The following is a 23,188-nucleotide window of genomic DNA, read 5'->3' on the forward strand; positions in this document are numbered from 1 at the left end:
ACAGCTTGTGTGAGCAGACCTATGAAAGTGAATAGCTCGACAACAAGCTTTTATGTGAAAAATGATGTGAAGTAGCTTTTGCTACAAGTGAGGCACTTATGTGTAAAATTCTGACGTATCCAATAATATTCCTAAGTGTTCAACCGGAAAATGATTAAGTGTAAAAGAATGTGAATATGTGGTGGGCAATGTGCGCGATATGTGGTCAAACTTGAATGAAGTTGATATGGAACAAGTGTTACAACGAAGATTTGTAAATAATTGATGATAAATAGCTATTGGCATGGCTAATTATGAATATACTTTAGTGTTATGTGAGTGTAAGTGAGAATTAATGCAAAGAAAACATGATTGAGTAAAATTAACAATAAAAATTGTATGGACAACATGCAATGGTATCACTTTGGAAAATCACCAAAAATAGTGGAAAGTGAATTAAATGTTGAATAAAATTTTAAATTCAAGCTTACTGAGTCTATTTTTATATGGAAGAAATAGAGTAAGTAAAAGAGTTATAAATTTTGAGATATTTAAATTTTAGTAAGATAGTGTCAGAATGATTTCGAAATCCCTGTTTCAACTTTTGAAAATCACTATAAATTGTAAAAAATAATTATGGTTTGTAATTTACATGCTTAAATTCCTAAATGAGTATATATTTAAGGAAACAAATTAGAAAACCATTTGAATTCTTTACTAAGAGATAATTAATTTTTAGTGAAGAGAGGTTAGAGTTGTCGAGCAGTGGAACAGGGGAACTTTAAAGAATAAAATGTATCAATTGGATACACCAAAAATTCTGAAAATTTTATGGTAAAAATATATATGAGTCTAGTTTCAGAAAAAAAATACGGATCTTAATTTGAAGTTCTGTAGCCTCAGATAAAAATAATTTAGTGACTGTGATGCAGAAAAACAGCTTGCTGGAATTTGAATGTATAGTGAATTTATAAGTGATTTAAATTATGTATCTATGGAAACGAGTTAAAGACTTGTTTATTGTTTACATACTTACTTACTAAGCTATATGCTTACTCCTCTTTCGTTTTCCTTATTTTATAGTGTTACCAGTCAGCTCGGAATTCTGAAATAGTCAGGAACTCATCTACACTATCCACAACTTTTGGTATTTTGTAATCAATATTTCTAAATTATGGCATGTATAGAGACTTGATTTGGATGTTATATGTTACAAAGTATTTAGCCTAAATGTTAGTATATGTTATTTGATAAATTATTTTATACAATGCTAATGATGATAGTTAAAATGATAAGTATGATTTAAATATATTTGAGAATATAAATGTTGGTTGAAACATTGGAATTGGCTGGGTTACGATCTGAAAATTTGCAGGTGAGGTTACATATTTATAAAGGGGATTATGTCAAAATTTTCGTTAAAAAAAACCAGTTGGAACGATAACAAGTGTTTGTGTCTAGTAATACCCCATACTCTGTTTCGGCGAGGAACACGGGTAAGGGGTGTTACAACAGGGTTGACTTGATACAGTTGATGCTATTAGTGACACAGACCACGAGATCTTTACTAATCTTAATGTTGAGTTATGGATCACTTGGAAAGTTAAAAATGAAAAGATATTTAATCATATAACTCATAATCCTATTAGCACTGAATTAATAAACTTTTAACAATCATTCTAAATGCCTTCAATCAGAGTAAATCTGAGTGTTTTAAAACCTAACCTCCTAGCCAGAATCTCCCTATAATTTATTCTAACAAAACAATATATCATTACAATTATGACCTACAAAATAACAATATAGAACACAAAAAATTTAACGAGGCTCAGCAAATTACGCCTACGTCATCTAACAATACCAAATATATTTCATTACAAAAGATATAAGTGGGATTGTGCTATTTCAACTATACAAGATATTGATACTTTTTTTATTTTTGGAAACTCTGCCATAATCATCTTCCCAAGTGAATGGAGCTACAAAAGGGCTCAATTAATGCACTTTCAGGATGTCTTTTATTTTAGGAGCATAATGAAATTGTCGAGAAGCTATTCAAGGAATGTAATTTTGCTAGGTAGTTTGGTTTTGATGCCATCTGTCACTCAGGTTGGATGTGTTACGTCACATGACATTATTTCAAAATCTACAGGGTTGACTTGATACAGTTGATGCTATTAGTGACACATATCACGAGTTCTTTACTTATCTTATTGTTGGGTTATGGATCATTTGGAAAGTTAAAAATGAAAAGATATTTAATTATATCACTCATAATCCTATTAGCATTGAATTAATAAGCTTTCAACGACCATTCTAAGTGCATTCAATTAGAGTAAATCTGAGTGTTTTAAAACCTAACCTCCTAGACAGAATCTCCCTTAATTTATTCTAACAACACAATATATCATCACAATTATACCCTACAAAATAACGAAAAAAGAACACGAGAAATTTAACGAGGCTTGACAAATTACGCCTACGTTACCAAACAATACCAAATATATTTCATTAGAAAAGATATAAGTGGGATTGTACTATTTCAACAATTCAAGATACTGATACTTTTTTTATTTTTAGAAATTTTACCATAATCATCTTCCCACATGAATGGAGCTACAGAAGGGCTCAATTAATGCACTTTCAGAATGTCATTTGTTTTAGGAGCATAACAAAATAGCCGAGAAGTTATTCAATGAATGTAGTTTTGCTAGGTAGTTTGGTTTTGATGCCATCTGTCACTCAGATTGGATGAGTTACGTCACATGACGTTACTTCAAAATCTACAAGGTTGACTTGATACAATTGATGTTGTTAGTAACACAGATCACGAGTTCTTTACTTATCTTATTGTCGGCTTATGGATCATTTGGAAAGTTAAAAATGAAAAGATATTTAATCATATCAATCATAATCCTATTAGCACTGCATTAAGAAGCTTTCAACGACTATTCTAAATGCCTTCAATCAAACTAAATCTGAGTGTTTTAGAACCTAACCTCCTAGACAGAATCTCCCTATAATTTATTGTAATAGCACAATATATCATCACAATATTGAACACGAGAAATTTAACGAGGCTCGACAAATTACGCCTACGTCATCAAACAATACCAAATATATCTCATTACAAAAGATAAAGTGGGATTGTGTTATTTCAACAATTCAAGATATTGGTACTTTTTTTTTATTTTTAGAAACTTTGTCATAATCATCTTTCCACATTAATAGAGCTACAAAAGGGCTCAATTAATGCACTTTCAGAATGTCCTTTGTGTTAAGAGCATAACGGAACTGTCGAGAAGTTATTCAAGGAATGTAATTTTGTTAGGTAGTTTAGTTTGGATGCCATCTGTCACTCAGATTGGATGAGTTACGTCACACGACGTTACTTCAAAATCTATAGGGTTGACTTGATACAATTGATGCTATTAGTGACACAGATCACGAGTTCTCTACCTATCTTATTGTCGGCTTATGAATCATTTGGAAAGTTAAAAATGAAAATATATTTAATCATATCAGTCATAATCCTATTAGCAGTGAATTAATAATCTTTCAACGACCATTCTCAATGCCTTGAATTAGACTAAATCTAAGTGTTTTAAAACCTAACCTCCTAAGCAGATTCCCCCTATAATTTATTCTAATAACATAATATATCATCACAATTGTACCCTACAAAATAACAATAAAGAACACAAGAAATTTATCGAGGCTCGATAAATTACACCTGCGTCATCAAACAATACCAAATATATTTCATTACAAAAGATATAAGTGGGATTCTGGTACTTTTCTATTTTTGGAAACTTTGCCATAATCATCTTCCCACATGAATGGAGCTACAAAAGGGCTCAATTAATGCATTTTCAGAATGTCCTTTGTGTTAGGAGCATAACGAAACTGTCGAGAAGTTATTCGAGGAATGTAATTTTGCTAGGTAGTTTGGTTTGGATGTCATCTGTCACTTAGATTGGATGAGTTACGTCACATGACGTTACTTCAAAATCTGCAGAGTTGACTTGATACAATTGATGTTGTTAGTGACATAGACCACGAGTTCTTTACTTATTTTATTGTCAGCTTATGGATCATTTGGAAAGTTAAAAATGAAAAGATATTTAATCATATCACTCATAATCCTATTAGTACTGAATTAATAAGCTTTCAACAACCATTCTAAATGCCTTCAATCAGACTAAATCTGAGTGTTTTAAAACCTAACCTCCTAGAAAAAATCTCCCTATAATTCATTCTAGTAGCACAATATATCATCACAATTGTACCCTACAAAATTACAATAATGAACATGAAAAATTTAACGAGGCTTGACAAATTACGCCTACGTCATTAAAGAATACCAAATATATTTCTTTACAAAAGATAAAAGTGGGATTGTGTTATTTCAAAAATTCAAGATACTGATACTTTTTTTATTTTTGGAAACTTTGTCATAATCATCTTCCCACATGAATGGAGCTACAGAATGGCTCAATTAATGCACTTTCAGAATGTCCTTTGAGTTAAGAGTATAACGAAACTGTCGAGAAGTTATTCAATGAATGTAATTTTGCTAAGTAGTTTGGTTTTGATGCCATCTGTCATCTAGATTGGATGAGTTACGTCACATGATGTTACCGCAAAATCTACAAGGTTGACTTGATACAATTGATGCTATTAGCGACACAGATCACGAGTTCTTTATTTATCTTATTGTCGGCTTATGGATCATTTAGAAAATTAAAAATAGAAAAATATTTAATCATATCACTCATAATCCTATTAGCACTGAATTAATAATCTTTTTTCAACGACCATTTTCAAATGCCTTCAATATTTTAGAATTATAAATCATTCACCTAATTAAAATTATAAATAATAGTAAATGATCTTATAGGGTTGAAAGATTTTAAAAAATATATTTTCTTTATATTTTCCTTATTTATTAAAATTTTCAACCTAATATATCAAATGGCCCATGAAGTTAACCACCTTTTTCAATTTGGTACCAGTGTATTAGAAACATGTCATCATATTGAGCCACATTGTTCTTTGATAATTTTAAGTACCAAATTAAAAAAATATATCAAAATAAATCTAATTACTAAATTCATGATAAAAAATCACATTAATTATTTTTCTAAGATACAATTTGAGACGGATTAATTTTTGTAATTACAAAGGAGTATATTTATTCTTAATAATTACACATTTTACTATTGTTTTATGTTGTACGAACACATTCTATATTTTAATACTATTTATGAAAAAAATGAATAGTATTTATAAACATTACATTATCCACTCAAAAGAGAAATGTTGTTTCACAGAATCTGAAGAGAAAATCTATGATGCTTAACAACTGTAGAAGGAAGGTCATAATAAATCCATTAGCTTCAAATAAGGCAAAGACAGAAAGTGGAAGTGGAATGAAGAAGGAAGACCCACCAGATGAGGGGGCGATCCGATAGGACAAAAGGGATAAGGTCATAAAGGAGGGTGGTCACTGACTCACTGGTCAGATCAGGTCAGGTCAGGTCTACAAGCAGCCCAGTCAAAATTGAATTCAATACTGAGAAGGTTCTTCTTCTAACAATCCCATCCAGTAGACACAGGGGAGAGCTTGAAAACAAGGGTGACTGGGGGAATTGTTATTATCCATTAGGCTACTCGTGGCAGTAAAAGATTGGAAGTTGGATCCCCATACCCCCTCCCACGTACCAAAAATTTCAAAGCACGATAAAAGGCAACCGGAAAACATAAAACGCTTTTTAAGGTAGCACAATGAATGATCGTCGTCAGCCACAACTGCCTATAAATTGTCATTAATGACCCAAATATGAGTTATTTTTCTTGTGATTTCTTTCCCTCTTATAAAACAGAGCTCAAGCTTCACGTGTATTTCCCTTCTCTTTTCTTTTTCCCATCCTTTATTTCCGTTGTGTACTGTTTTCTTCTTCTACTCATTTGCTTTGCTTTCCTTTCTTTTTCCTCTTTTCCTCTCAAGTTCTATCCCTCTCTCTTTCCGTTTTGTTTCTTTCCTTTTCTCTTAACCGTTCATCTTTCAAACGTTTCTCTTTCTCTCTATATATACGTGTCTCACCTTGTTGAAGAGTACTAACAAGAGAATGGAGGGAAAGAAAAATGTCGAATCGTCCTCTTCTTCCATCACCTCAAAGCTCTTCGGTTCAAAAGATTCACCACCTTCATCTTCCGCTGGAATTTTCGGCTCTATATTTGCTCCTCCATCGAAGGTATTTTTATCGCCTTTGGAGATTCTTTCTTTCCCTTTAATCTTTTTATGCATCATTTCTTTGGTACTCCATATTCTTGGCAATGGGGTTTTCAACTTTTTATTGTTTAGGTTCCGTGGAGGTTCAAAGATTCAATCTTTTTTCAATTGGGTAATTTGAAACGGTTTAAGAAACTATTGTTCCAAAGTTGTTTGTTTTATAATCAGAGCTTTACGAAGGGTGGTGAATTTGAAGGGCTTTTTGTTCTAAAGGCTTTTGATGACTTGACACTCTTCTCGTTCTTGGTTTTGTTCCTATGCTTTCTTCTTTTGCAAATGCATGCAAGTTCTCTATCAAGACAACTTGACCTGTTCTGCTTCTCTTTTGTCTGTCCTTATAGATTTTGTTCAGAAAGTTTTAATTTCTTCAAGGTGGTGTAGGCTCAGATTTTCGGAAGGGAGTCTCTACGTCCTGCTGGGGCTAAAACCCAGCATTCTCCAAATGAGCCTTGGAACACAAAGCCCGGAGCCTCTGGTTTGTGCATCAGTTTTACCTTTTACATGATTTGCTTCTATGAGTAGGGCATGATTTTGATATTTGAACCTATTATTGCAAACATGAAAAGATAAAAGGTTTTACATTCTTGCTATTTTCTTTCCCTTTTTGCCGTTCCTTCCTTCTCTTGCAAGAGCCTTGAGATGACTATGGTAATTGAACTAACACTGTTTTGTCAAATCATATATTGTTTCTAGTTTTATTTATCTAATTTCCACCTTAACTTTTAGTTTTTAATTATATAGATATAATCAGAAGTTTAATGTCTTTGCTTGATTATACAAATTAGTTCTTTTATTATGTCCATTGATTCTGAAGCACAAGGTGTAGTTGTTGAAGGTGAAACTGGCAATACGGGAAATCAAGACAAGAGTGACAAGTATCAAGAGCAACGAATATATCCGTGTCATTTAAGTTCATCCATCTACTATGGTGGCCAAGATGTGTACTTGTATCCCCAGGGTAGCCAGAGCTCTGAACTGGACTCTGTGGTGAGTGTATCAACAGCATTGCTCTCTTTAGTTTGATGAGTGTTTGGATTTAGGAATCTGTTAACATGTTTGCATAACTTTCTAGTTCAAGAAAGATGACGGAGAAGACGATTCAGGGAGTGCAACAAGAGGAAACTGGTGGCAAGGTATGAAATTGTCTAATGGGGTATACTGGACCAGTACCATACCGAATAACATTTTGAACTGTAAGGCTGACAACTTTTTTTTTTTTTTTTTTTCATGCAGGGTCTCTATACTACTAAGAGTTTGATCGCCAGTCAACATGCTTATATCAAGGTACCTTTAGTCACATATTCATAGTCACTGAGGTTATACATCATCACATATATGCTTATTCCATGTTGTTGCTTTGTTTGTTGATTTATCCTCGGCAGGTTCATAGGAAGATATAGATATATGGGAGGAGGATTATAGTTATCAAACGTTGCAGACAGTTAGCCTGTACTACTTTCAAGAGCCAAGCAAATATAGCTATTTGGTCTCCCTTCTTCTCTTTAAAGGATAATGAAACTTGCTCTTTTTTTCTTGTTATGCATATGCTTCAGTGACTTTGATATGATAATACTATATATGATGAATTTACTGCTTTTGCTCCATTTATCACTCGTTTCTGCTTTTCTATAATTAATATGAGTTTACGTTTCCATTAGGAATAATCTTTATCTTGTTATCCAAGTCTTGTCATGATTTTCTTATAAAAAAAAAAGTTCTACCTTGCTTGATTAAGAAGTTGGGTTGATTTTGGATAAGATGAATTTGGGTTGAGTTTAAAATCAGCTTATGATTCGGGTTATTTCAAAATCGGGGTACTTTGGGTTCGGGTTTTTCGACTCAGATCATTTCTTGGCATTTTACAATCCAAAAGGAAATTAAAGAAACAAAGTTTTAGTTTTGCTTTCTAAACAAGTCAAAAAGAATGAATCAGGTACATAGCTTTCACTTTGAAACTGTCATTGAGATACCTGAAACCAATGAAAACCCCCCATTCTCATTTCACGACCCTCAGATGGTATCTAAAGATGCCACGCACCATAAACAGTTAAAAGCAACCATCAATTAAGCGTGGCCCATATGCCACAATTATCTACCAATCCATCCAAAATAGTCTGTCTACTCTACAAACTGCCCTTTCAATTTCGACTCTTGAATTAAAAGCAGTCTCAATCAATCTGTGGGGTGGGACAAATGCTTATGCTTTACATACAATGGTCGTTAAAGAAACTTCTGGTTCGTTAAATAAGACTTGATAAAGTCAGGACAAAAACTATGCAACCACATTTTTTACTCTTTTTTTTTTTTTTAATTCAAGTACTCTTTTAAGCATCACCTTGTAAATGTCAGCTTGAATTTGATATGATTTCTCTTTCAAACATGTATCTATTAGGAATGATATTTTAGTTCGATAAGCAATTGGAATGTTTTTGTTTCCATGTTAGTTGAAACAGTTTTGATCCAGAGGGTAATGTGGCAATTAAAAGCAGAAACATGGATGATTTTATTGAACTTCAAGATTGGATATAATATAAACATGCTTTAAGCTGTTATTCATACAAAGGTAAGCTTAAAGCTACATATTAAGTGGTACAACAAGTGAGCTCCAGCACTTTTTATGTCTCCCAAATTTTCCATTCAAGGAAGTGTATATGCTGCAAAACAAGCAATTATAACATCAGAAAATTTTCTAAAGGGAGGAGTGAAAATGGAGCAATGAGAGAAATCAAGACTCACCTCCACATTTGTAACCGACTGGACGGTTGGCTATGTTGCAGCGTTTAGGGATGGTTACGGCAATCTCAGGCTTGATTCCAGATGCTTTAGCAGTGTTAGAGAGCATAACGGCACAGAGACATTTCGGACTTTGGCCGATTTTCCTCACCTGGGCGCAGCAACTGGTTGAAACAGGGGCATTCTCGTCTTGTGCAGCTTCAGCACATGGGGCTAGCTTCATTGCCTCATTATCAGGAGATGATTTCCCACATTCCCCTGCTGCATCAACCACCTTTCCCAGGCTAATAAGCACAATCAATCCCATAACAGAGATGAGTTTCATTGCAGCTGCCATCTTTTGTTATCTGAAAATAATCCAACAACCCTCAGCTGAACCTGAACCTGACTCTGAAATCTGAATGCAGATTGGCCTCTTCTGAAGGGGGGTATTTATACTGAAACTTGAGCATGTAATGGAATTGTAGCCTCATCCACTAATGGTATAATGGGGGTGGCACTACAAGGAGAGACAATTTTATAATTGTAGCACTTCGGTTTAAGAATTATATATTTGTTGTTTTAATAGTTTTAGTCCCATCATATGTCAAAGCATTCATCCATCTGTAATCATCTCAACGACTGTGTAAAACCCTCAAAAGCTTGACATTTCGACACTTCAGCTGCTATTTCTGGAACTCCACAATCCATTGCTAACAACAACGACCCAACAGAGTGCGTGTTCCAATCATGCAACTTTTTGTTGTGGCTACGTGTAATCAACTTATAAGCAACTACTCCCATCTTTATTACCAGTGTCATCAGGCCACCTAAGTAATGATATTGTATATGTAGATAAGTAATAGGTAGTTTGGCAATTTCTATTCTATGTTTGATCCTCAAAATATTGAGCTATAATCAAATTTGAGACCATAAATGATGCCATGACAAAGCATGAATCACTCAACTTATTTATCATTTACAATAACAGGGTGAATGTTTGTCATTCTCAAGCATCTTCTAATTCCTACCAAATTTAAAACTTAAAGAAAAGATATAAAATTGATTCATGATGTGCAACATTAGGGCTCTTTCTCAGGAACTGGCTCCAGTATCGATAAGCTCACCGCCTCTTTTAGACATTCAAAAGATACTGATGCTTCTTGAGTTATGGTTGAACCTGATTCTGTTCCTTCATCTGGATTACTGTATTCCTTCGGCCTTAAATCGATATTAAGATAGTCTGTCAAGACCTTTGTCACGCCCATCCCACGCTGAGGAACTTTGCTGCTTGAAAGAAATGGTGATCTATCACCCTTTGCAGGGGTAGCTAGCTGTGCTGGTGAAAAGTTCGGGGTTGAAAAAGCTGTTCTATAAGGAGTGCTGGGGAAGGGCACTGAGTAAGGAACCGAAAGACTCTTCTGACCAATAAGTCCGATCCTGGACAGTGAAGAGAATTGATCTGAATGCTTGGTCAAGTCATCCACATAGAGCACATCATCAATACGTGCGATAATGTTGAATGCAAGACTTTCCAAAACTCTCGAGTAGCTCTCGATTATGGATTTTCCAACATCCTAGTTAACACCATAATGTTCATTTATCAGCATGAATTTTGTAATTAAAAGCATTCATAAGAACAAGTCTCAAATTCAAACTATTGACACAAACCTTGTTGTACTGAATTTTGCTCATATCTAAAGTGGTCTGGGGAAGACCGGGGAACCGCTGCTTCAAGCAAAGCAGGAGGCTCTGTGCTCGATCTGCAAGCATTTCTCTTTTGTCAGAATCGATCATTAGGTCCTTGACCAAATCCCATGATGACTTAGAACTGGACCGATTTGTGCTAATAGGCTTGGAGTTTGATTTTTTCCGCCATAAATATATTGAGGCCTCCACTCGGTTGGCAATCTCAATAGCTTGATGCTCGGATGACAAATCAAGGCAATCAAGAAGGCAATCAGGTGTAAACATATCCGATGAAATATAGCGATAAATGAGATCTCCTAAGCTCGTTCGGCTATTCTGAAACAAATTTGTACCAAGATTTTAACAACAAAAACTTCCTAAAATACATAATGCCAAGTATTTATTCATTGTCTTTTACCTTTGGAAGAGATTCCAAATATGATTCAGGGACTTCCATGTCAGCTAGAGTAATACTATTGATTGCCATGGCAGCTTTTAGGATCTGGTTTGTGCAGTCACGTTTGTGCTGCAACTGCTTCCTTGAATTTTCATGGAGTCCCCCCGGTGGCACTCGAGACACAGGAAGCCACCATTTTTCCTCTTGACGTTGAAAAGCTTTTCGGAACGAGGTGGATCCATCAGCCTCTGGGGCTAGAATCCCTTGATCAACATACCAGAACTCTGTATCGGTGAAAGTATCTAATATCTCCTGTAAAAATGATTGTTATATTAAAAATACAGTTCTGTCAACAGAATAGTAACCACATTGTTATAGAGTAAATGGATCTCACAAGTAGCATGTTGTCCAATTTTCTTAAAGCCGGGAGATTAATGTAAAGATCCGAACGAGGTCTGCAAGTCATGACCTGAAATCACAACAAAAACCAGTCATGAATTCGAATTAGACTATATAATTATAAAACCTTTTTTCATGATTATATAACTATACAAGTAGCTTAGGGAGGCTCTCATTACCAATAGCATTTTATTTGAATTGCCAGAAACTAGACATGGCATTCTAAACTAAAAATCTTTCATTGGATACAACTTGTTCCCTAGAACTCAAAAACTGTCCTAATGTCACATTTTCAAAACATGGGAGAAGTTTATGGGGAAAAGTATTGATAGCTTTACCTCGAGCTTGCTTCCATCCGGGAATGTCTGCCACGAAGGTATCAACTCAACAATGTGATCACTAACAGAAAGAAGCCATTCCATCTCTCGACGCCACATTGCTTTCTTCTCAGGAGGAACTGGTTCTAACCTCCATATTTGCCCAAATAACGTAGCTTCAAATGGAATTGAAAGGGAAATAACCATCAAACTAGAGAACCAATAGCAATTGACCAACATAAAATCAGAAACAAATGCCCACATAGGTAAACAGAATAGAAGAAACAGCATACCACAAAGATTGGTGATGGCATTTGAAATAGCTAGGGCTGTGCAAACGCCATTTCCACACCCAGACATATCTTCTCCAAGCAACAATTTTGCAAATCTTTCCTTCATCAGCTCAATCTCTGAAATCCCCATTATTAACCAATAAAAAAGAAATTCAATTGAGAGACAAATTCATATGATAATCAATAATAATACCTGAAATTGTGGAGCCTTGTTTCTCTAATTTCCTATTATCCAATGGGGTTTTCTTTCCATCTTCACTACAATTAGTACTGGTGCAGTCTTCTGTCCCAGCATTTTCCTTTACAGGCCAACCTAATGAAGGTGGTGAAGCAGACCCTTCCTCGGAACTACTGTGACTGTGTTCCTCCTCATGCCCGGTTGTTTCAGATGTTAAAAAATCAGAACTTGAACTACTTTCCCTACCCTTGTCTTCAAGCAACTCGGCAAATGTTCCCATTTGAACCCCATTCTCACTAAAGCTTTCATTTTTCTCTTTAAAGCTTCCTTCTTTCTCAACCAAACCCTCCATTTCAGTTTGCTGTTCTTCAAAAGGACCAGGTGAAGGACAAAACACAGAGTTATTTACTATCATACCACTATACTCTAACCTCTGTGAGCAACACACATTGGACTCTATAGCTTTGTAACACAAGCTTCTAAAAGATTTTGAAACCCAAAAGCTCTTAGCTTTTAGCTTTGGCGCAGGCATACAAAGCTTCAACTGGTGATATTGTTGTTGCTGCTGCTGTTTGGTAGAGCCTATTTACTCTTGGTTGGTGAAAGCTCCTCCACCCATAAGGTCGCCAACATGTCTACTTCAATGGGGTAAAGTGGAAGCAAAAAAAAAAAATGCAGAGAAATTTGGTGTGGGGTTTTCCTTCTTTTTCCTGTATCTTTTTTATGTGACAGAAAAAAGGCAGAAGCTTTATGTTGTTAAATATATGGAGTCAAGCTATTGATGATTACTGAGGCCTGCTCAAAGACATGACTGGGGAGCCTTTTGCTTCACCTATAAAACTATTTAAGACCTCCTCATATTTCCCATTTTTTTTTCCATTTTCAGAATTTTAAGCTACTTCCTGTTAATATTTTCTAACCATATCAAAACAAACAAATCTTAAAACTTTCCAGGCTCTGTTTGAAAGTTAAAGATAAAATGTAAGTTAATGAGGAGTCGTGTAGGGGACGGATTTATCATTTATCCATGATATCTAACCTCTTTTTGGCAAAAAAAGAACAACCTTTTTAAAATTCTAAACCTTCAATTAAGTTGTTAAGTTCCAAGGACACCAAATTTTTGGCTTTCAAAAACTGTTCCATTGCCGGGTTCTCCAAGTTACTTAACCACCCTCTTCATGGCCATGTCCCAATGTATTAAACAAAACCATGGTATCTATATGCTTGGGAAGTATAGGAAAGTAAATTACGAGCTGAAAATTCCTAGAAAGAGGTGGTGGGTTCTTTGGCAACCACATTGTGATGGATATACTAAGGATAATGGAAAAGGATGCCTTTGTCTCTTGGGCAGCATCAAAATGGAATACTATGCAGGGCAGGCGAGTTTAGTAATTTCAGAGAGGGAATCAGGGACTATTTTGTAATTTTACAGGATCTCGATCCCATTTGAGGGGCAACCGCATCATGGGATATGATTATTTAAATAAAAATCACTTTTTTTAAAGAAAATATAATATAAACATAGTTAGGGTTTTAAGGAACATCTTAGGAAAATGAAAAATAAATGTGAGGGCTATATATTGTTTCATAAAGAAATCATTGTTCACTGATTGCAGACATATGGTGTTAGCCTTTTTATTATTATTATTTTCCTTATAAACTATGACATTTTAGGGACATTTTTTTAATGGTTTTTTAGTTTCTTAAACAGGTTTAAGGATTGGGAGCAGAATTGAGATAAGGGAAAGTGACAATGGAGTTTAAGTGAAGTTGTCATAATTGTTAAATCATTCCTTCCCTCTCTTTAAAACACTTCTCACTATGCTCTTTTTCAAACTTTGCTTGCAAGGCTTAAGTTTGGTTGTTCCAACTTAAGATTTTGTTTGCTGATGTTGACTTCCTAATTGAAACCACTTATCAAATAATTACTCAACAGTATTCCCTTTCTCGCTATTTATTTTGGTTTAAATATGCTCTCTATACTCTTTTGAAATATAAATTTTAGTCTATATACTTTACTTTTAAGACATTGAATCCTACTACTTTTTTTTATTTAAAATCTTCATCTCTCCATCTAATTTTATCGTTAAAGTTAATGATGTCCAAGGTAAAATAATTTGTTAGCTCTCAATATTTACATTTTTGTCAATTTAGTCCTTACCTTTTAAAAGTACTTAGAATTTTTTAAAAAAATTAAAAGAATGAAAACTCTACAAAGTTATAAAAATAAATTAAAATAAAAATTCAATGTTATATTGACTAGATCAGGCCGGCCATTCAAACTAGGAATCGATTGGAGCATGGATCATGCGAGAGGTAAAAAACCAATTAACTCGTGACTGGTATAAACTAGTTGAACCTATTTTCAATTGCCAGTTCAATTGATTCTTGATCCAATTCGCGACTGGTAAAAATTTTGAATTTTTTTTATATTTTAAAATATTTTTAAAAACAATCTTTTTATGTTTTATTTTTGAATTTTAAAGATTTTTTTATGTTGTTTTAAATATTTTTTAAATCATAATGGTTTTTGTTTAAAATAAGAAAAAATATTTTTCTAAAAAAATACATTCGTTTCAAAGTTATGGACCAAATTGACAAAAACTGTAAATGTTGAGGGCTAAAAAAGTTTAAAAATTTTAAAAATTAGTAGACCTGTGAACCAATACAGACTGGTTGAACAGGGCTAAAAATTTAGTTGAATTGACAACTGAACCAATTTTTATATATTTTTTAATAATTTATTTGCTTGAGCCAATCAGACTAGTCGTTTTGGGAACCAATTGGTTACCATTTCGAAATTGATTCAATCAATTTTTTAGCTCGGTTCAATCAGTCCATACCGATTTACAGTCAGTTACTTTTTTACCTCTCACCAAACTAATACCCCCAACAAATTCCCAGTCCAACTGGTTGGTATAGTCTAGATTAGATAACATTGAATTTTGGAATTTTTGTTTATATTCTTAAAAAAAAATTTATTCTTATTTTTTTCAATTTTAAAGAGTTTTTTTCATCATTTTTATTTAAAAATAAAATTTTAATTAAAAAAATATTTTTTATTTTTATGTTTTATTTAAAATATGGAAAAGGAATTTTATGGATCAAATTTACAAAATATATATATATATATATATATATATAAAGAGGTAAAAGGATTATTTTACCTTAGAAATTGTAAATTTTAACGGGAAATAAAAAAAAATAGAGAAAGTTAACATCTGGAAACTAAATTTTAAATTCCAAAAAGTAGAATAAAATTAAAGCCTTGGTATTTTATGGTCGTCTTCTTTGAAATAACTCTCAAATATTTGAAAATTGAAAGCAAGGCATTTAAGAAAGGGAGCCTTTTTTCTGTTAGAAGCATAAATCGGGTTGTTTAGAGTTATTGCTTTGTGTTGAGCTGAAAACAAGCTTTTGAAATTTGAATAAAATTGCTTGATTCTATTTTTCACATTAATTACCTCAAACATTCAACCCTTGGACAAGAAAAGCCCAACAAAAATTAAGGTCTCCAAGGCCCAATTTAGTCTCAAACCAACACAAAAGCTGATTTCAACAAGCATATGATTTATTTTAGTAATATTGAGTTAAATGACATAATTCAGTAATAAAAGTATTTTGTCTAAATCAACAGGTTTATTTATCAAGTTAAATAAACTAATATGAATAAGATTTTAAGGCTCTTGTATTAGACAAACCAAAAATGAATAAAGCTTGTTTAGTTTATTTATTTATACTCTTGAATAAGCTCGTTTATGTTCGCTACAGCTCGTTTAAAACTCATTCACTATTTGATTATTATATATTAATACAATTATTTCATTATTTGTGTGCTTGCTTTTTATTTATAATGTAGTTATTAATATTTATATTTAACTATTTTATATCTAAAAGCTAAGATATATACTTATTTATTATTAATGAATATTGTTCATGAATATATTTACAAATATGTTATTTTAATTTAATTAACCAAACATAAACATACATTATTTTAAATAAACAAATGTTAACACCATTTTGAAATTATGAACTTTAATTTTCAACCCTATGACTATACTTTAAAAAAAATTATCCAATATTCGCTTTGTCCATGACCATGTTCATATTGCTTTGACTGAGCTGCATTTCTTAGACAACTATAATTTTCAGAGTTGAACTTTTCCTCCATGTCCATGTTCATATACCTTTGTCATTTGTTGACTTTCCATTATGTCCTTAACTTGAAGATTCTAACTAGTTGGCTCTCAATTGATTAGGTAAAGGATGACTAAGTTGACTAAAGCAGGCGTATATCTCCGTTCCCAATGAAACTAGCAAATCCTCCCTCTATAAGAAGCAAGAAACCAAGGTCACCCTCCAAGCGAGGAACAAAGGTAGCATAATGGGCGAAGAAGTGAAGGTTTTTGGATTTTGGGCAAGCCCTTACAGCCACAGGGTAGAGCTGGCTTTGAGCTTGAAAGGTGTTCCATATGAATACATAGAAGAGGATATCTTAAAGAACAAGAGTGATTTACTTTTGAAATATAATCCCATTCATAAAAAAGTTCCAGTTTTTCTCCACAAAGGGAAACCAATTGTAGAGTCTATTGTTATACTTGAATATATTGAGGAAACTTGGAAAGCCAATCCCATTTTACCACAAAATCTTTATGACAAAGCCATCGATAGGTTTTGGATCAAGTTCATCGATGACAAGGTAAAATTTATTTATTTTTAGTTTAATCTTTCTTATTCAAACTTCATATTTGTTTAATCTCTCAAGTTCATTGGGCCAGTTTTTAGTCAAAATGTTGTATTTTTCTTTCAAAGTTTGGGTGCATATAAACTTCTGTAGGTCAATTTCGTCTCTCATGAAGTTGAATTGTGTTATTTTAGTGATAAAATAGTAAAAAATAACTATTTTGATCATAATAATTATTTTATATTTTAAATGAGATCAGAAATTTTGAATTTTGTTTTTTTATAAAAAAAATTTAAGTGCTTTAGTGATTTGAATTTTAGACTAAAGAATAATCAGATATTATATCTCAAACAGTAATTGATCCATTTGTGCCTCACTTCTTTTTGTGGTGTACATATAGTGCTTGCCTGCGATTAGGAAAGCTACATTTAGCCCTGAGAATGAGCGAGAAACGGCGGTGGAAGAAGCTTGTGAGTGTCTAAGAACGCTTGAAAGTGCACTGAATGGAAAGAGATTCTTTGGTGGGGATGCGATCGGAATGGTAGACATTGCTGCCAACTTTCTTACCATTTGGCTTAGGACCATTCAAGAAGCTACGGGATTGGAGGTGTTGTCAGTTGAGAAATTCCCCGACTTGTTTAAATGGACTGACGACTTCATAAGTTGCAGTGTTGTTAAGGAAAGTTTGCCTCCTACAGACAAACTATTATCCTTTGTCAAAGCTAGTCTTTCCCAATGATTGACATCTTTTTATTAGCTCGTTTTGTCTGCAATCTTCGTATATGTTTGGATGTGCTACTTGATCTTGTTTTGAGCCAACAATAAATTAACACAGTCTTCATTAAAAGGTCATTTTATTTGTTATTTCATCATTTCTAGATACTCCATTTTTCCAATTGTATTTTTAGGTGCTTATGCCAACTGCTTTCATTATTTTCATCGAATAATATTATGTGATTATTTTTTAAGTTTTTACAATTTAATGAATATTATAATTTTTTAACTTGCAAAAAAAATGTTCAATGGTAGAAAAATGTCAATGTGTATATGTCATATAATCAAAGGTTTTAAAAATAACTTGTGTTCAAATATTATGTCATTTTACTTAACTAAATTGATTGTAAAAACACTATATTGATATCTACATGCTAATGATCAATGCTCATCACCTTGCCAATAACTGTTAAATACTATTTAGCATGTATAAAGTACACTAATCAATCATCATGTAAATTGAGGAAATCTTCTGAAACAACATGTGACTTAAGAATCAAATCTTAACACGTGCAAAGAAAACCCCACAACTCCTAAGCACTAATAGGAGGGCATTTATCTAGGGAGTATATATACTCCCACTTGTTACGGAGAAAGGCAAAGTCTCCTTTTCAGTCTTATTAGCACAATACTTTTGTGTGAAATAACACTTTTAATCTTTATTTATTGTATTAATAATTGATGGAGTGAATATGGAATAAACATGAGTTCATCAAGTTATTCTCGATCATCAAGATCAAAACACAACAATAACTCTAATGGGAAATCCAACCATACAACACGTATAACCCTTACAACAAAAATGCTTTTTCAATCATCTTTCCACCCCACCACCAAGATCATGTTTTTACTCTAACCTTAACAATTAAACTACACAAAACCCAAATTCAAACTCATAATTAATCTTTGAACTCGAAGGGCGAGTGAAATCAGGAGTAATTACAACAACGACGACAACTCTACTCACAAAAATGATTAACTCATGCAACACCCCATTAGAGTAAAAGATCTTCCCATTTAATTTGGAACAAACAATGTTCCGCAAAGAGGAAATCCTTTAAAAGACCAAACGGATATGATAAGAAGAGAATTGCAAGCACTCCAATGGAAAGGTTTGATGATGTAGAAGTGCAATAATAGTCAGTTAGTCTGTTAAATACATGCTCCAAATTTTTAAGCCACTAAAAGAAAAATAAGATGGTAAATGACACCCTCATGACCACACATGGAAATTCTGGGTGCTACAAACCCGCTTAAATGCAAAAGCTTTCTTATGACACTAATAGATTAATAAGTGCTAAATCCAGCATAAATAAAAATTCTATGCTTAAACCAGAAATTAAATAACAAGAAAAGAAACTAATTGAAGGGATTTTTATTGAAAAATAAAAGAAGAATATTTAAAGCTTAAAAAATTAAACAACAATGGCCAAAGTCTGGACATTCCAAGTTCCAACCACCCCACTAATATAATATAACAATATTCACACACTAAAACTATGACAAATGGCGCAATTATATCTAATTTTTATATTTTTATTATCCATTTATAAATTATTTTTATAAATAATTAATTAAATAAAATGTATTAAATAATTTCTATAGTTTTTAAAACTTAGATAAATATTTCGTTAGATAATTCATCAATTTGATTTAACTTAAATATATCTATGTTAAATTTTGATTTTAACATAAAAATTTTAAAATTAATTATCATATTTAAAAAAATTGAATAAATTTATTTTACCTGTAAAACTATCTCCTTTACATTTTTATGAGATAAATTTATTTCAACATTAATTATCATTACTTTCAATAATTATAAATCTATTAAAATTATATAAAATTGGAATCATAATTATCTTTAAATTTTATTTACCCGCCAATAACTCTATAAGTACTGACCTAACAACTTTTGTTTTCAGAGTGGCACTTTTTTTTTTCTTATAGCTTTCATTAAAAAAAAAAAGAGAAAATCCTGCGATAAGTTGTTAATGTTCGACGAGGCCAGCGGATTTATGAATTAGAATAAAAAGTGGAGGCTGAAGAGTAGTTGTTGGGTTCAGACAAGTTTTCTTTCTGTACATAATAAACAAATGATGTTAATCATGCAAACTTTGCCAACATAGCCCTCCTCGGCTGTCCATAAATTATGATGATGTTGATTGCAGCTTTCTCTCAACAACATGTCCAATATTGGAGGAGAAGGGTAGGGATTTCGGTGTGGACATCGATTCAATACCTTAGACACCAATAAACTGACTGTTATACACGACTGCAAAAAAACAAGACTACTAAACAGGTAAAATAATTCTTTTGGTGAAAGTGGGTTCAAATACAATCATTTTAGAAAAATGAAAGGAATTGTATTTTGTCCCTTCAAATAAAACATGAGTACTCTAAAAATTCCCTTCATTTCTAAAATGCCCCTTTTTTGTGCTAAATGCTAATGTCATGGCCTGACGCCACAACCTTTGTTTTTGAATAGCATACTAAACAGATTCACCATGGTTTTGTGCCACGACCTTCTAATCGTAAAGAAAAATGTTGTTCATTTTTCACGGTAACAATTTCTTCTTCATTTCTTCTTCTCTCTAGTTCTTTTTTATTTTCCTTCCATTCTTTCATTTTCTTTAAGATCTTCAAGGTAAGGTGCTCTGACATCTTCTTGACTTTGGTATTATATTTGGTTAGATTAGATGTAGGTATTTTATACAAATCAAAAGGTTTGATTTAAAACAAAGGGTCTTTATAGTTGTCTCTTCAGAATAAGAACTTGGGAGGATATGAAAATAGAACCTAAAACTTTAAATCATGAAAGAATTTACTTTGTTTAAGGTTATTCTTAGTCTTATTTATGTTAAGGAAATCTGAAGAGAAAATAAGAAAGCAGAAGAGTAGATTAGAATGGAGAAAGTAACAGAAACAGAGTCAAACATCAACATGCGATTCAAATTAAAAACATTATTATAAAAAAAGGTTTATGTTCCTTGTTTTCAAATTTAAATTATAATAATATTTTTTAAATAAATCTCAGTTCAATTATTATATGCATCTAAGATTAATTTGATTAAGGCAATTTTACTTTGTTAAATGAAAATATTCGTAAGCATGGTCTGATGGATAGCAGTGAAGTCAATTATAAAACAAAATGCTTAAGAGTTGATTTCCAGTATGAAGCTATAAATTTAACTTAGAAAAAGTTAATTAACTTTGTAATTTTTAGTAAAGAAATAAGGATCCAAAGTTATTTTTGAAAGTTTCATAGAATAATGTCTTCAACACATGAATGTGTAATGGATTTTGATTTGTTCCTCCCCCAAGCTAAGATGGATCTTTCATGGTGAGGTATCCAACTATTCTTTTAATTCTTTTTTTCTCATTTTTTAGTAGCTGCAACTAATTACACAATTTAGAGTCGAAAATTCATTTAAAGTTTAATGCAATGATGAATTTATTTATTTTTTTCTGTCTCTCAAATAAAATATACTTATATGACATTTGATTTTCTTGATTGCTTTATTGGCTGAAACGAGAGTTAGTGGTGAAAAAATCAAAGCATGGTGGGATAAAAGATTGATAGAAATATTTTGTGATATTTGTATTAAATAGATATTGAAAAGCAATAGACCTAATACTCATTTCATAAAAGATGGATAGTTGAAAGTAATGATCAACTTCAAGAAAGAAACAGGCAAAGCTTATTCACAAAGACAACTTAAAAATAGGTGGGATGCCTTGAAAAAAGAATGGAAGGCTTGGAAGAAACTTAAAGACGGAGATACTAGTCTAGGGTGAAATCCTATAAAAAGAATTGTTGATGCATCGGATGATTGGTGGGAGAGTAGGCTAAAGATACATTAATAATTCTAGATATTTTTGTTTTTCTTATTTATGAGGTTATTGATAATTTCTTTTATTAAACTACTATTTTATATGTAGGTTGTGCGTGAAGCTCAAAAATTTAGAACATCAGGCATTGATCCTGAATTCAAAGGGAAGTTGGACCAAATGTTCATGGGAGTAGTTGTAACAGGTGATAAACCATAGTCACCTTCTTCTGGTACACTCTATAGTGAATTTTTTGAAGATGTTGACAATGACATGCCTGAAGAGAATGAGGAAGAAAATATGAGAAATGATATTCACATTTCAAATGATGTTCACATTGATGAAAACAGTCAAAAAAGGAAAACACCTGAGATATCAACTTCATGTTTTAAATCTGGAAGGAAGAAATCCTCAAAGCTAATTGGAGGGGCTGCAAGATTGTCTAGTCAAATAGAAAAAATTATGCAATGCAGTTGACAATATAAGTCAAGCCATATCTAGTTTTATTCCTGTTATGGATCCATATGGTATTTCAGAAGCAGTCAAAGTGCTTGATAGCATGTCAGAGGAAGTTCCAGAAGCTAGTCCGCTATATTTTTTCTCACTGAGATTATTACTCAATAAGGACAAATGAATTATGCTTTTATCAATTAATCCCAAAATTAGAGCTTTGTGGCTTAAGACGGAAATGGAGGATAGTTGAAAATTTTCTAGTCTTCTAGGGTCTAGAGATATCTACTATGTGACTAAACAACAATACTAAACTAGTTTTATCAATTATTGTTTATGTTTAGTTTTTAGATATTAAATTTATATTCTACTTATTTATGTGTAATCTAGTTTTATCAATAGTTGTTTATATTTTATTATGGATATAAAATTTGTTCACAGGTGATGAGTATGGTTGACAATTTCAGCTGTGATGAAAGTGATGATAAAGGGAAAAGAAAGAGATTTTACAACACATGGAATGTTTTAATCGATTATTTGTTGTTGCATCTTCTTCCATGCAATTATATTATGAGAAGTATATATTGAAACAACCATGCATGGATTCAAAGTAGTCAGGTGAAGCATAGATCCGAGATATCTTTGATGGTCATGAATCACGTTGTATGATTAATTTTAGGATGTCTAAAATTGTATTCACAAGTTTGCTGAGAGTTTTGGAGACAAGATACAACTTGCAAACTCCAAGACACATATATTCTCTTGAAATGTTTGGAATTTTTTTGTACATCTTGGGCATCGGTGCAAAAGTTTCCCAATGTCGAGAAAGATTTCAAACGTCTAGAGCAACAACAAGTCGAAACTTTGCAATTGTGCTTGAGAAAGTTTCAATGATGGCCATTAATCTAATTGCACCCGAAGATCTTTTTTTTAGCTCAATACTCAAACAAATACGTAATGATTCTAGATATATGTAGCATTTTAATGTTAAAATTGAATATTATATTATTATATTTTAATATTTTTGGTCAATTAAAAATATGCATGAGACTAATATGATTATTTGTTCAGGATTGCATATGTGCAATTGATGGTACTCATATTATTGCTATTCTTCTACCAATTGAACAAATCCCCTATATTGGAAGAAAAGGTGCCCCAACTCAGAACGTTATGGCAGTGTGTGA

General features: G+C 32.5%; 4 protein-coding genes across 6 annotated transcripts; 2 read left to right on the forward strand and 2 right to left on the reverse strand.

Moving 5' to 3' along the window:
* Positions 1-5,566: 5,566 nt before the first annotated feature.
* Positions 5,567-7,882, forward strand: LOC105799897 (uncharacterized). 3 transcript variants are annotated; one of them, XM_012630709.2, is made up of 6 exons: positions 5,567-6,236; positions 6,656-6,749; positions 7,089-7,261; positions 7,347-7,407; positions 7,508-7,558; positions 7,657-7,882. In XM_012630709.2, exons 1-5 carry the CDS (start codon positions 6,111-6,113, stop codon positions 7,522-7,524), a joined length of 471 nt encoding a protein of 156 aa, XP_012486163.1. In that variant the 5' UTR covers positions 5,567-6,110; the 3' UTR covers positions 7,525-7,558; positions 7,657-7,882. The 3 variants fall into 3 exon arrangements, with proteins under 3 accessions (XP_012486163.1, XP_052476882.1, XP_012486165.1); XM_052620922.1 differs by having other exon boundaries at positions 7,110-7,261; XM_012630711.2 differs by having other exon boundaries at positions 5,590-6,236; positions 7,101-7,261.
* Positions 7,883-8,753: 871 nt separating this feature from the next.
* Positions 8,754-9,423, reverse strand: LOC105799898 (putative lipid-transfer protein DIR1). The gene is made up of 2 exons (XM_012630712.2): positions 9,011-9,423; positions 8,754-8,928 (listed from the first exon to the last, which is right to left on the reverse strand). Exons 1-2 carry the CDS (start codon positions 9,342-9,344, stop codon positions 8,912-8,914), a joined length of 351 nt encoding a protein of 116 aa, XP_012486166.1. The 5' UTR covers positions 9,345-9,423; the 3' UTR covers positions 8,754-8,911.
* A 470-nt stretch (positions 9,424-9,893) lies between these two features.
* Positions 9,894-11,995, reverse strand: LOC105799895 (rop guanine nucleotide exchange factor 7). The gene is made up of 5 exons (XM_012630708.2): positions 11,810-11,995; positions 11,467-11,541; positions 11,094-11,384; positions 10,658-11,011; positions 9,894-10,563 (listed from the first exon to the last, which is right to left on the reverse strand). The coding sequence occupies exons 1-5, from the start codon at positions 11,993-11,995 to the stop codon at positions 10,069-10,071; spliced, it is 1,401 nt and encodes a 466-aa protein (XP_012486162.2). The 3' UTR covers positions 9,894-10,068.
* A 4,562-nt stretch (positions 11,996-16,557) lies between these two features.
* On the forward strand, positions 16,558-17,914 carry LOC105799899 (glutathione S-transferase U8). Its single transcript, XM_012630714.2, has 2 exons — positions 16,558-16,961; positions 17,347-17,914. The coding sequence occupies exons 1-2, from the start codon at positions 16,647-16,649 to the stop codon at positions 17,683-17,685; spliced, it is 654 nt and encodes a 217-aa protein (XP_012486168.1). The 5' UTR covers positions 16,558-16,646; the 3' UTR covers positions 17,686-17,914.
* Positions 17,915-23,188: the final 5,274 nt, after the last annotated feature.

The sequence above is a fragment of the Gossypium raimondii genome, chromosome 9, assembly GCF_025698545.1.
Source record: "Gossypium raimondii isolate GPD5lz chromosome 9, ASM2569854v1, whole genome shotgun sequence".
Lineage (NCBI taxonomy): Eukaryota > Viridiplantae > Streptophyta > Magnoliopsida > Malvales > Malvaceae > Gossypium > Gossypium raimondii.

Coding starts and splice junctions, on each gene's coding strand:
- LOC105799897 (XM_012630709.2), top strand. CDS start 6,111: ATGGAGGGAAAGAAAAATGTCGAATCGTCCTCTTCTTCCATCACCTCA. Junction 6,237..6,655: donor TATTTGCTCCTCCATCGAAG/GTATTTTTATCG, acceptor AAGGTGGTGTAG/GCTCAGATTTTCGGAAGGGA. Junction 6,750..7,088: donor CACAAAGCCCGGAGCCTCTG/GTTTGTGCATCA, acceptor TTGATTCTGAAG/CACAAGGTGTAGTTGTTGAA.
- LOC105799899 (XM_012630714.2), top strand. CDS start 16,647: ATGGGCGAAGAAGTGAAGGTTTTTGGATTTTGGGCAAGCCCTTACAGC. Junction 16,962..17,346: donor TCAAGTTCATCGATGACAAG/GTAAAATTTATT, acceptor GTGTACATATAG/TGCTTGCCTGCGATTAGGAA.
- LOC105799895 (XM_012630708.2), bottom strand. CDS start 11,995: ATGGTTATTTCCCTTTCAATTCCATTTGAAGCTACGTTATTTGGGCAA. Junction 11,542..11,809: donor CGGATGGAAGCAAGCTCGAG/GTAAAGCTATCA, acceptor TTGTGATTTCAG/GTCATGACTTGCAGACCTCG. Junction 11,385..11,466: donor AATTGGACAACATGCTACTT/GTGAGATCCATT, acceptor TCATTTTTACAG/GAGATATTAGATACTTTCAC.
- LOC105799898 (XM_012630712.2), bottom strand. CDS start 9,344: ATGGCAGCTGCAATGAAACTCATCTCTGTTATGGGATTGATTGTGCTT.